Source organism: Dryobates pubescens, chromosome 20 (assembly GCF_014839835.1).
Source record: "Dryobates pubescens isolate bDryPub1 chromosome 20, bDryPub1.pri, whole genome shotgun sequence".
Lineage (NCBI taxonomy): Eukaryota > Metazoa > Chordata > Aves > Piciformes > Picidae > Dryobates > Dryobates pubescens.
The window spans coordinates 8,061,442-8,074,257 of NC_071631.1; the positions used below are offsets into that span (position 1 = coordinate 8,061,442).

The 12,816-nt window shown below is 50.1% G+C and overlaps 1 protein-coding gene across 2 annotated transcripts in view; it reads right to left on the minus strand.

The window, feature by feature from the left end:
• EYA3 (EYA transcriptional coactivator and phosphatase 3) overlaps nt 1-12,816 on the minus strand; it is a 48,314-nt gene that overhangs the window by 25,423 nt on the left and 10,075 nt on the right. For both annotated transcript variants that reach the window (XM_054170627.1, XM_054170626.1), the window contains exons 2-4: nt 5,498-5,593; nt 1,649-1,692; nt 534-613 (exon numbers count right to left, since the gene is read on the minus strand). In XM_054170627.1, the coding sequence (XP_054026602.1) occupies nt 534-613; nt 1,649-1,692; nt 5,498-5,530 (157 nt within the window). In that variant the 5' untranslated portion in view covers nt 5,531-5,593. The remainder of the gene's footprint in view (nt 1-533; nt 614-1,648; nt 1,693-5,497; nt 5,594-12,816) is intronic.

Here is a 12,816-nt window from a genome sequence, read left to right on the forward strand (position 1 = left end):
AACTGAATGATCTTTGAGGTCCTTTCCAACCCAACCCACTCCATAATTTAGGACTGGCAGTCAAAGACATTCTGAACAGAAATCCTCCTCTGCCAGCAGGAAGCAGACATTCCACCTCCCACTATGCAACTGTTTCATTTTCTGCCTCAGTTTCCTCTCCCTTTATTTCTTAAAGGATTTCTGCAGAGGTTCAGTACAGTTCAGAGTCTAAGAGCATGGCAAAGACCCAAAGCCAGCTGTGTAGAGGTGACTTAGATACAGACATTACTAGACCCCAGCCCTACCCTCAAGAACAGCTATGTGTCAGTGGGGTAAGACCCAGCAGGACCCAGCAGCAGGCTGTGGGGCAGTGACACCAAAATCTTTGTTTGAAAGGCAGATCTGCTGCCCATCAGCACTGGCACTGTGTAAGCACCACAGCAAACCTTCCCTTCCAGCTGAGAGTGAGGACAGGCTCAACACTGAACACAAGCTCCTGCTTGAGGAAGCAAAGGAAGGAGAGCAGTGGCAGGAGAAGAGCAGAGGGTACTTACTGTCACTGGACAAGGGAAGGTTTGAACCAAGGCTTGAAGCTTCAGGTTTCTGGTCGGTGACTTCTGTGCTGCTCACATGACTGCCAGGACAGACAAAGGCTAAGCATTAGCATCATGAACTCTTAAATTAGCATTCCTGGGCATCACAACCCCTGGGTTCAACCTTCCTAACCCAGGCAAACTCTTCACAGAAGCTACCTCTGCACAGAGATGCCAAGAGAGCTGCAGGTCTCCTGAGACACTTGACCACAGCAGGTTTTTGTGGCAAGGTTTTGGTAGCAGAGGGGCTTACAGAGGTGGTTTCTGTGAGAAGCTGCCAGAAGCTTCCTGTGTCTGACTGAGCCAATGCCAGCTGCCTCCAAACCAGACCTGCTGCTGGCCATCAGCAACTCTGGCAGTGCCCCTGCGACTCCATGGGCAAGGGGAGCAAAACTGCACAAGAGACAACTGCAGCTGGAGACAAGAGTCCCATTCTATGACTCTCTGATAACTGAACCAGCAAGTTCTCACCACACCCTAGATGATGGAAGTGCTCCTTAAGAAGTGATATAAATCAAGTCCCAGGGCAGCAGATGCCATGACAAGCAGGATTAAGAGACAGGGACCAAAAATGCAGTACCTGGCAGTCTCCTCAGTCTGTGAAACACAGGATGCCTGATGAGTAGGGCACTGGAACAGGTTGCCCAGGAAGGTGGTTGAGGCCTCATCCCTGGAGATATTCAAGGTGAGGCTGGACAGGGCTCTGGGAACCTGATCTAGTGGAGGATGTCCCTGCTGACTGCAGGGTTGGACTGGATGAGCTTTGGAGGTCCCTTCCAACCCAGAGCATTCTGTGATTCTATGACTTGATCCCAGGGATCTTTTCCAACCTGAATGATTCTACAATGCAAATAAGGCTTTTCACAGACACTTTCAGAAAAGGGTCAGGGGTTTTTGTTTGTTTGTTTGTTTTCCTGGGACCTCACTCTCAAAGTTGTATCAGGTACAGCAGTGGCTTCTCTTTGCCCTGCCCTTGGGGCAAATCCCTCCCTGTGAGGCCTCTCAAGTGGAAGCTTGTGAGGACAGAAAAAATGTAGTTACTGCTCCACACTAAAATAAAATTCGAAATTACCTACCTCAGGCTTTGTTCTCTGGATTCCTGCATCTTGGCTTTTTTCACCTGCAAAGACAAAACCATTCAAGAGCTATGGAGAGCTGTGCCTGACACAGCCTAGGCACAGGTTAGCAGAGAGTTCACAGTGTTCAAACACAGAGAGCCCTGCAGTGAACTCCAGAGCTCACCAGCTTTTCCCTCACTAGGAAACACTGAATGTGCTGGGATGATACAGCAGAGGAGCCTGAGGGGTGCCCACGTTGCTGGTGATAAAGATGTGCAGGGCAGTGTGGGGAGGACAGAGCCAGGCTCTGCTCAGGGATATCCAAGGACAGCACAAGGGGCACTGGGGGCAAGCTGGAGCGGAGGAGGTGCCAGGGGAGCAGAAGGGAAAACTTTGTCCCTGTGAGGGTGCTGGAGCCTGGAGCAGGCTGCCCAGAGAGGTTGTGGAGTCTCCTTCTCTGCAGACTTTCAAAACCCTCCTGGATGTGTTCTGTGTGACCTGCCCTGGGTGACCCTGCTCTGGAAGGGGGCTTAGACTGGATGATCTCCATCTTCCAACTCCTACCATTCCATGACTCTTTCCCCCATCTCCTCTCTCTAGCAGAATATTTTGCAGCCTTCCACGTTTCTGGAGCACATGTAGATGCCAGCCTAGCTGCCCCAGTACCCAGCTGCACCCCTACTCATGCCAGTCCCAGACAGGCAGCTGTTCAGCTCATGGCTTCTGGGGATGGGGCCCGGGGAGGTTTGTGCTGGGTGTCAGGCCGCAGCCCAACTCAGGCACAGCAGGCAGAGCAAGCCTGCTGCCACATGAAAGCTGCTAGCATGACCCTCACCACGGGACCCCAGCCTGTCTCTCTCAGGGGAGTATAAACAAAACAGCAGGGAAATGCAGTTTGAGCATGAGAGCTCAAATTTGGCTCAGAGATTATTTTCTTAGAGTAAATTAATAAAACAGAGGTGAGTCCTGTGCCCCTCTCAGACCCCACCTGCAGCACTGCCTCCAGCATGCAGAGCAAGGCAAGGGCAGCTGTGTCTGTAAGACAAAGCAAGAAAGAAACCCAGCAACAGTTAGCAGCTGTTGGTAGGAGCTGCAGCAAATCCACTTCACTGCAGAAGCCTCTGCTGCCAACTCCAGCCAGTGCCAGCTTTGTGGAACTCTCACCTGGCACCTTGTCTGTGCAGGGCTGGAAGCAGCCAGATCTCTGGGCTCTGTGCCCCCTGGCTTTTGCACACCAGGTAAAGAGCCCAGAGTTGGGAGAGCATTTTGGCAGCCCAGGTGGGATAGCCTGGCTGTTCCTGACCAAGGAGCAGAGGGCTGGGCAGGCCTGCAGTGAGCTCAGAGCTGCTGCTCAGGGGCTCCTCCAGCTCCTCTCCGCTGTCAATGGTGAGCAGCTCAAAGGGGCCACACTCAGAGATCTGTACAGGAATGCAGGGAATGCTCTGCTGGTGAGCAGCTGATTTGTTTGCTAGAAGGAACCTTGCCACATGTGGATGTGTGGCTGAAAGAAGCAGCCTTCACCTCTGCTGACAGACGGTCAGAGCTGAGTCCACAAAACCAACGGCAAAAGAGATTCTCTTACAGTAAGAGGCTTTTCCCTCTTTCTTTTATTCCTTCCCCCCTGCCCACTTTGTTTCCTTTCCCCCCACTTTTTCCCTTTTTATTTTTTCCTTTTCTTTTCTCCTTTTTATTTTGGGTGACAAGTTGGACTTGATAATCTTTGAGGTCTTTTCCAACTTTATTGATTCTGTGATTTTTCCTCCTTTTTTCTTTTACTTTTCCCCCTTTTTTCCTCCTTTTTTCTTTTACTTTTCCCCCTTTTTTCCTCCTTTTTTCTTTTACTTTTCCCCCTTTTTTCCTCCTTTTTTCTTTTACTTTTCCCCCTTTTTTCCTCCTTTTTTCTTTTACTTTTCCCCCTTTTTTCCTCCTTTTTTCTTTTACTTTTCCCCCTTTTTTCCTCCTTTTTTCTTTTACTTTTCCCCCTTTTTTCCTCCTTTTTTCTTTTACTTTTCCCCCTTTTTTCCTCCTTTTTTCTTTTACTTTTCCCCCTTTTTTCCTCCTTTTTTCTTTTACTTTTCCCCCTTTTTTCCTCCTTTTTTCTTTTACTTTTCCCCCTTTTTTCCTCCTTTTTTCTTTTACTTTTCCCCCTTTTTTCCTCCTTTTTTCTTTTACTTTTCCCCCTTTTTTCCTCCTTTTTTCTTTTACTTTTCCCCCTTTTTTCCTCCTTTTCTTTTACTTTTCCCCCTTTTTCCCCCTTCCTCCCCTTTTTCCACCCTTCCCCCCCCCTTTTACTGCTGTCCTCCCCCCCACCCCTGTTTTTTTCCCCTCCTTTCACCTCCTCTTTTTTTTTCCCCTCCTTTTCTTCTTCTTTTTTTTTTTTTAATTGGGATTTTTTCCTTTTTATTAGGAAAATGTTGCAGGAATGGTCTCTCTACCAAAAAAACCCAAAAGATTATTGTTTTCATTTCACAGTCACAGTATCACCAAGGTTGGAAGAGACCTCAAAGATCATCGAGTCCAACCTGTCACCACAGACCTCATGACTAGACCATGGCACCAAGTGCCACGTCCAATCCCCTCTTGAACACCTGATTTCCACCCTGCCACTATACTTCACATACCACCTCCTTTACCAGCTGTGCTCACTAGTCTCAAAATGGCTCAATGTACTTCAGAGAAGTTACCAAGAAACTCTTCAGAGGAAAACAGCAGCAGAATCTGCTTACAGAGAATGTTTCCATGTACCAAAAATTAGCTGCAGCCCATCTCTCCTGCCCTGAGGCACAGAATTCTCTACCTCAGTTTCCCTTACACACAGCTGGATTTACAGCTATTTTCTTTTTGTGGACACACATTTAATTGTGGCTTAAATCCTAAAAAGACCTGGGGCACAACCTGCATGGTTTTGCTGCTGAGTTTCAGGTTTTGTGCACCCTGACCCAACCACATCTCCCTGCGTTGTGCCAAGCAGTATTTTGAACAGCTGGAAATTGACTTTTCCATTTCATTCAACTTGGTTCCTAGGTGACAAAAAGGCATAAAGGACATGACAATGTCACTGCTAACTGGTCAGCTGCAGGACACAGCATCCTCACATTACAAAAAGCATCCAAATGTTTTCAGTGAGAAATTGCTCCTGGCACATGACTCTCTCTGAGTGCATTTGTGACAGCCTCTGAAATTCAACTGAAATAAACCTCACTGTCAAGGGAACTTGGGAACTTCTTGAGTTTGTCCCATGTCTGAGTTGTGAGCAGAACATTAAGACACATCTCTTGCTTAATTCCTATGCTGTTACATCTCAGACACACCGATTTAGCTTCCTGTCACACTGTGTCAATAATCACTTTACTCAAAGCTTCAGTGGTGTGACCGATTCAGTTCTTGGTAACACAAACATGGGAGATGTCTGCACAGCGATTTGTCACTCCAGACATGCTTCCTCACTCTGACACCCTTTAAAAAGCCACTTTCTAGCTGTGGAGGTGATGGCTCGTGGGACCTTTTCAAGATCTTAAGGACTCTCCCCACTGCAACAACCAGCATGCTGATTCTGTCCTTAAAAGAGTGAACTTTAATGTCTCTAGAGCAGGCTTGAAATGCCCTGGTTTGCAGAGCAGAGCAAGTCATGATTTTACCTTAGAGAGTTTAAGCACACAGAACTGTTGCCTTCAATCCCCCTGCCCCTGCAATCACAGCACACTAAATGCACGCTTCACTCACAGCAACATCATTTGTCACCTCCAGATTAACGCCCTGAGTACCAAGCCTCATTTGCCAGGGTTAATTAAAAACCCCTACCCTGAATTTCTTCAGCTGACCAGTTAGTTTGCCACGCTCACGTCCAGCCTTTTGAAAGGTACTTACTGGTTGTTCAGCTAAGTCTTGTGGCTCTTCCATGGGGGATCAGCCTTTTCACGCTCAACCGATCCCGAGCGTGCGTTCCCCGGCAGCCTTCAAAGCCTGTCAAACACAAAAGGTGTTCATAGCTTTATGTACTTTTTGGGGGGAGGCTTATCATTTAGGCTATCAGAGAGCCTTCACGGTTATGTATGCTACCCACAAGCTTCCTAAACTCGTGCTGCCATCTCCCAAGCAAAAGATGAAACTCATATAAGGGGAGATTTCACAAACAAGGGATTTAGCGGCGAGCTTGCAGCTCCGCGCGCACGTGGCAGGGCACCGCGGCCCGCGCCGGGGCCGGCCTGCCTGCGGCAGCTCACCTAGCCCCCAGACACGTGCGCCGTCATTTTAAGAGACACTTGAAATGATCAACTTTGCTCTAGTAGGTCAGTAAACAGCGTGATTCAATCTAACCTGTTTTAATTTAGAACATTTATATAACAGACCAATTAAAAAAAAAACCCAACAACCCACAAACAAAAAAACCAGGGCAAGACTGGACACCGACGGGTATTTACTGACCTGGAGCTCTGCTGCCTGCCAGAGTCACACAGCAAGTTTAGCGTTTCGAGCGCACCTTGAAAAAGGCCCAAACCTGATGACAATGTATAAAGCCCTTTTTTCTTTCGGAGGCTAAGTAACGCAGCAGCAGCCAGCGGAGAGATCTTACAGGCTAGGTCCAAGAGCTGCCATCCCCCCAGGGGCTAAAGCCATGGAAAGGATGTTTTCTTTTCTATTCCCACTCCTATTCCTATTCCCATTCCCATTCCACTCCTATTCCCATTCCCACTCCCATTCCCACTCCCATTTCTATTCCCACTCCCACTCCACTCCCATTTCTATTCCCACTCCCATTCCCACTCCCATTCCACTCCTATTCCCATTCCCACTCCCATTCCACTCCTATTCCCATTCCCACTCCCATTCCACTCCTATTCCCATTCCCATTCCCATTCACACTCCCATTCCCATTTCTATTCCCACTCCCATTCCACTCCCACTCCCATTCCACTCCCATTTCTATTCCCACTCCCATTCCCACTTCTATTCCCACTCCCATTCCACTCCCATTTCTATTCCCACTCCCATTCCCACTCCCATTCCCACTTCTATTCCCACTCCCATTCCACTCCTATTCCCATTCCCACTCCCATTCTACTCCCATTCCCACTCCCATTCTACTCCCATTCCCACTCCCATTCCCATTTCTATTCCCACTCCCATTCCACTCCCATTCCCATTCCATTCTACAGATTACTTTCACCACTGATGAACTTCTGCAGCTTGCTGGCCAAAACACAGAGGCACGAGCCCCCCATGGCTTTCCCCTCTGCCCAACCAACAGTCACAAGCAGCATGACCTGTGTGTGATTGCTCTTTCACTCTCTCCTACCCTCTTCAGACAAGCTCCATCCCAGCTGCACCCAAAGCAAGGCTGCTGTGCTGGGTTACACTCATCCTGGGGGGCGCTGGAAGAACCCAGCCCCCAGGTGGACGAAAGAAACTTGATCCAGGTGGGCAGAGAGGGACTTGGATTTCCCCCTCCCAGGAGAAGGGGTCCCCTGGGTCAAGGGTGGTCTATTCCACTCCCCCTTCCTGTCCAGCAAGCCTCTAAAAAGGGGACATCTGCTGCTGCTGCTTCCCCTCTCTTTCTTGCCTCGCAGGTTCGAGATCAGCTGCTGCTGCCTACTGCACTGACCATGTGCTCAGGGCTTGTGCCCCAAGCTGCATCCAGGCTCCCTAAAGGACTGAATCCGCTCACATCCAGGGGAATACAAGGCCATCCAGGCTTGGTTTTGTATATTTTCCTATTTATCCTTGTCCCTTACCTTTGTGAACCCTCTTTGTCATTGCTCTATATATATAGTTAAAAATTTACCTCCTACTTCCAAACCGATTCCAGATTATTTCTTTCATAACTTCACCTCCCCTTTCCCCTGCCCCCCCTTATTTTCTGTCTTTCCTTACTAGGGAAAGGGAGGGGGGAGGAATCTCATTCTGTTATCCTCTGAGCTTTTAAACTCTAGTTAAAGCTCAAACCAGCACAGCTCCCATCCCAGATGTCCCCTCCATAGTCACACAAATGTGTTACTGCACACAGAGCAGGACCCAAGTGGGTTACAGCAATCAGAATGCTGAAAACCACTTAGTAATGTGGAAGAAATGAAATACAGACACTTGATGTGCTGAGGTCCAACCTATCCCTGCTTCCACAGCCACTGAGGTTTTGCTGCAGGCATCAGAGGAAATGCCAAAAGCTGCCTGCCCAGCTCTCCTTTCTCTCTGTCCTAATGTTCTTCCATCCTGGTCTGAGTACCCAGCCACCCTCACATCATCGAGCTGTCCCCATGACAAAAGACTGAACAGCTTGACACAAACAACTTCCCTGTGTCCCTCAAAATCGCTGCTCCTTCCCCCTACTGCCCCTGTCAGACCTACTTAAACCCAGGGCAAGTGCCAGTGCAGCACCACAGCCTGCACTGATGCCAGACCAACCATGAAAACACGAAGGGTTTCTTCTCCCTTACTTGAGGACAGGTAAAAGTCTGACATGCCAGGGTGCATCCTTTCTGCTAGGGTAACATTTCCTTGAGGTTTTGAGTATTTCTCCCCAGGCTGGCTCCCCTAACCAAAGCTCCTTTACTGCCTGAATTTGCAGGAAGGCTCTACAATAACCCAGGCTCTCCTGGAAGTGCACCACTGACACCATTCCAGATTTCCCCCCCATCAGTTTTAATTGGTTTTACTTTAAATATCAAGCTTATTTCCTCTTTAGTTCTTATAGGAATAACAGAGGAAAAGTCAAGACTGAAGACAAACAACAGCATGAAGAGGAGGAGCAAAGAATCCAATGGCAAACAACAAGAACATCTGAAACTGACACCAAGAGCTCCTGCCCTGGCCCTTGTCCTTCATTTCTGTAATCTGACATTGCTCCACTGTGCAATTTCTTAGATAAATCCCCAACCAAACCCTTCAGTATGGAGAAAGAGTTCACATCGCATTTTGATCCCCCAAGCAGTAACTTCCCATTCCATGTTTGGTTTAAAAGCTAGGAGTTCTTTAGGTTTGGTTTTGAGAAGGAGCTATGCAGTTAGAGGGGGAAAAAGTGGTTTCCAGAGCCCCGTGAGCTGTGCTGTACTTGTGAGCAAAACTCTCTTCCCAAATGAGTGAGGCATCTGGTGGCTCCTGAAATGAATGACCCAAAGCAGATGAGCAGCAACTGCCTGCCCAGACAGCAACTTGACCTCTACTGGCTTCACACTTTCTCCATACTCAGGAAATAGCAGCTTGGCCAGAAGGCATCTCACGAACACCTAGTGCTTGTAGCTCTTGCTGGACAGAAGCAGGCAGACAAGAAGCAGCATGGAAGGGAAGTACCTAACAGCTACAGCTGACTAGCCAGCAGGGACCCGCAGAGGGTCTCTCTCCACCAGATGCCTCCTGCACCACAAAGTTTAAGCTGCTGCTGAAGGAAGAGCTCCAGGCCTTCCTTACCTCCAGCAATCCACTTCTGCTAGCCTGACACCTCATCCTCTGTGGCCACCAAAGTGCTTGTGTGGCTGAACACCAGTCAGGATCAGAGATCTGCCCTTCTAAGGAAGAAAAGAGAGGGGGGCAAAGCAGGGGAAAGGGGTAGCAAAGAGAGAGGAGCAAAGAAAGAGGAGAAAAAAGAGAAGAGAGAAAGGAGAGAGGAGGCACCCAAGCACAACTTTTCAGCCCTGTGCCAGGGGCAAGGCCAGCAGGAGGGGAGCAGGGCAGCAGGATGCCCTTTGGCAGCAGCAGCCCCAGCAAATCAAACCATCACTTGACCACCTTCTTTATGGTTCCCTTTGGCAAGAGGACACAGCCACCGTGATCTCTGCAGCCCAGCAGCCTTTCTGCCCACACCAGGCCCTCGTGCAGAGCCCCCATTCAGCTGTCTGTGGCTGGGCACCAGGAGAGCACCTGGGCCGCAGGCATGGCCAGGCACAGTCTGAGCCTGCCCTGGCCCCGGCCACAGCCCAGCCCCGGTGCTCCACAGGGCAGCTGCAGTCTGTTCTGAGGGAGAGGCTGGGCCAAGCTGCCAACAGCTTCAGTGCCAAAGGCTGGGGAGCAGCTGCCCTATCCTCCCCCTCACCCCCCAGCAGGGCTAACCCAGAGCTCCAGCGCCTCCAGCCATCGGGCTGCAGACACCCCAGGGCAGCTCCAGCAGCCCCTCGGAGCCACCTCCTCACACAGGAGCAGAGGGAGGCACCCACCAGGGCTTGGGCTCCAGAAGGCAAAGCCAGGCCCCTACCAGGCTTGGGCTGCCTCAGAGCAGCCAGCAGCTTGCCATGGACCAAGCTGATGTCTAAGACCTGAGGATGAACAACACTGGGTTTTGTTTGGGGGTTTTGTGACACCTCAGATCTCAGCATTTGACTTCTAACTTGTACAAAACTCAAGGCAGCTGTGCTGCAGACAAGGCTACCACTCAGTCTCTCTTACAGAACTTTGAAACTATAAATGACTGCAACAGAGAAGATGTCAAAGCAGATCTTTGATATCTTCAGCTCCAGAGTCCAAACTGCTGCACTGCACCCACAACATGGGATGTCAACACAGGAGAACAGCAACCACCACTGGCCCTGCTCCCTGCTCCACACAAAGCCACAGCTTCCCAGCAGGGACTGATGCTTGCTGGCCTCAGGAGAGAGGCAATCTGTGACTAACAGCTCTGGAGGCAGCTGGGGGTTTGGTCTCTTCTGCATCCATCTCTCCATTTCTTTATACTTGTGTGTGTGAGGAGCAGACTCTGTGGTGAGAACACTTCTGTGAGCCACTGGGCTTGTGAGTGGGAAAGGCAGTACCAAATAAATGCACCTGTGTGCAAGAAGCCATCAGAGGAGCTGCAGCACAGGAAGAAACCCTCAGGAAAATGAGTCAAGTGTTGCACTTCTGAAATGCAGCAACCTGAACTTCCTTCCCTTTGTGGAGTGGTTTTCATTATCTGCCTGATGAAAATTATTTTGTACTGTGTGAATTAAACATTTTTGACTTATTCTAGACTTGCTTTGAGGAGCCAGCCTGGTTTCATGCCAGCTTGCACAGAACAGTGTCATCAGGGAGAGGTTCTCCATGTGGCTTTGTTTGATGTTATGGAGACACCTCAGAGAGCCCTGGGAACAGGAGATCACATGTGTGAGCAGAGCAGAGGAAGGGAGCACAGGACTGCCCTGGGCAGCTGCTTTCTGCTCTGCCCAGGACTGCTATGCCAGGCTTAGGAACTGGTTACAAAATAGAGTTCAAAGAGTGGTGGTCAGTGGTGCCAAGCCCAGCTGGAGAGCTGTAACTAGTGGAGTCCCCCAGGGATCAGTGCTGGGTCTGGTCCTGTTCAACATCTTCATCAATGACATTGAGGGAGCAGACAGACAGAGTCTGCTCAGCACATTTGCTGATGACACCAAACTGGGAGGCTTGGCTGAGACACCTGAAGGCTGTGAGGCCATTCAGAGACTTAAACAGACTGGGAGCTGGGCACAGAGGAACCTCATGAGGTTCAACAAGGATGAGTGCAGAGTCCTGCAGCTGGGCAGGAAGAACAAACTGCAGCAGGACAGGCTGGGAGGTGATCTGCTGGAGAGCAGCCCTGTGGAGAAGGACCTGGGAGTGCTGGTGGACAAGAAGTTCAGCATGGGACAGCAATGTGCCCTGGTGGCTAAGAAGGTCAGTGGGGTCCTGGGGTGCATTAAGAGTGTGTCCAGCAGATCCAGGGAGGTTCTCCTCCCCTTCTACTCTTCCCTGGTGAGACCTTGTCTGGAATATTGTGTCCAGTTCTGGGGTCACCAGTTCAGGAGGGACAGGGATCTGCTGGAGAGTCCAAGGGAGGTCTACAAGGATGCTGAAGGGACTGCAGCACTGCCTGGTGAGGAGAGGCTGAGAGCCCTGGGGCTGTTTAGTCAGAGAAGGATAAGAGGGGATCTGATGTCTATCAATATCTGAGGGCTGGGGCTCAAGAGAGAGGGCACAGGCTCTGCTCACTGAGCCCTATGATAGGACAAGGGGCAATGGATATAAACTACAGCACAGGAAGCTCCACCTCAACATGAGGAAGAACTTCTCTGTGAGTGTCACAAAGCACTGGAACAAGCTCACCAGGGAATTAGTGGAGTCTCCTTCTCTGGAGACTTTGAAGATCCATCTGGATGTGTTCCTGTGTGACTTGTGCTGGATTCTATGGTTCTGCTCTGGCAGAGGGGTTGGACCCCCCCCTTCCAACCCCTAACATCCTCTGATCCTGTGATTCCCTGTCAGGAGCCCTGGCAAGGATCCATGGCTTAACATGGACAAATCCTACTCCACACACTCTGCCCTGGGCAGGCTTCCTATCAGCAGATGCTGTGTATATCATTTCTGACAGCGATCTGCTCCGAGCACCAGGCTCTGCTTTCACTCTCTTCAAGCCCATCTCATCTGCCTTGCCTCTGCACATCACATCTCAGCTGAGGAGAGTTCTTCTCTCAAGTTGCAAATAATTAATGTCAAGGATACTGTGATAAAAGCAAGCAGTAATTAAACTGATTAGGAAGAAAGCTGTGTGCATGTGAGGTTGTGTTACTTTAAAACCACCACCATTCCCTGAGCACGAAGCCTCAGTTAGGACAACAAAGTCAGAGCTGGCAACAGGAAGGTAAAACAAAATCAGAATCATTCAGGTTGGAAAAACCCAACCATTATCCTAACACTGCCAGGCCACCACTACACAGGGTGCTTCAGCACCACATCTGCACAGCTTTTACATCCCTCCAGGGATGGGCACTCCACCCCTGCCCTGGGCCAGGCCTCGACAACCCTTTTGGTGAAAGCATTTTTCGAGTGCCCAATCTAAACCTCTCCTGGTGCAACTTCAGGCCACTTTCTCTTGTCCTTTCACTTGCTGCTTGGGAAAGGAGACCGACTCTGACCTGGCTCCAAGCTCCTTCAAGGAGTTGTGGAGAGCCAGATGGCCTTGCCTCAGCCTCCTCTTCTCCAGGCTGAACCACACCAGCTCCCTCAGCTGCTCCTCCCCAGCCCTGTTCTCCAAACCCTTCCCCAGCTTTGTTGCCCTGCTCTGGACCTGCTCCAGCTCTCAATGTCCTTCATGAAGCGAGGGGCCCAAAACTGAATTTGGGATGTGGCCTCACCAGTGCCCAGCCTAGGAGAGCAATCACCTCCCTACTCCTGCTGGAGCAGCCAAGCTGCCAAGGCCTTTCCAGTGTGGTACTCAATGCAGCCAAACTGGGGTTCTGGCTACACCCAGCAGGCAAACTCAGCCTGCTGCC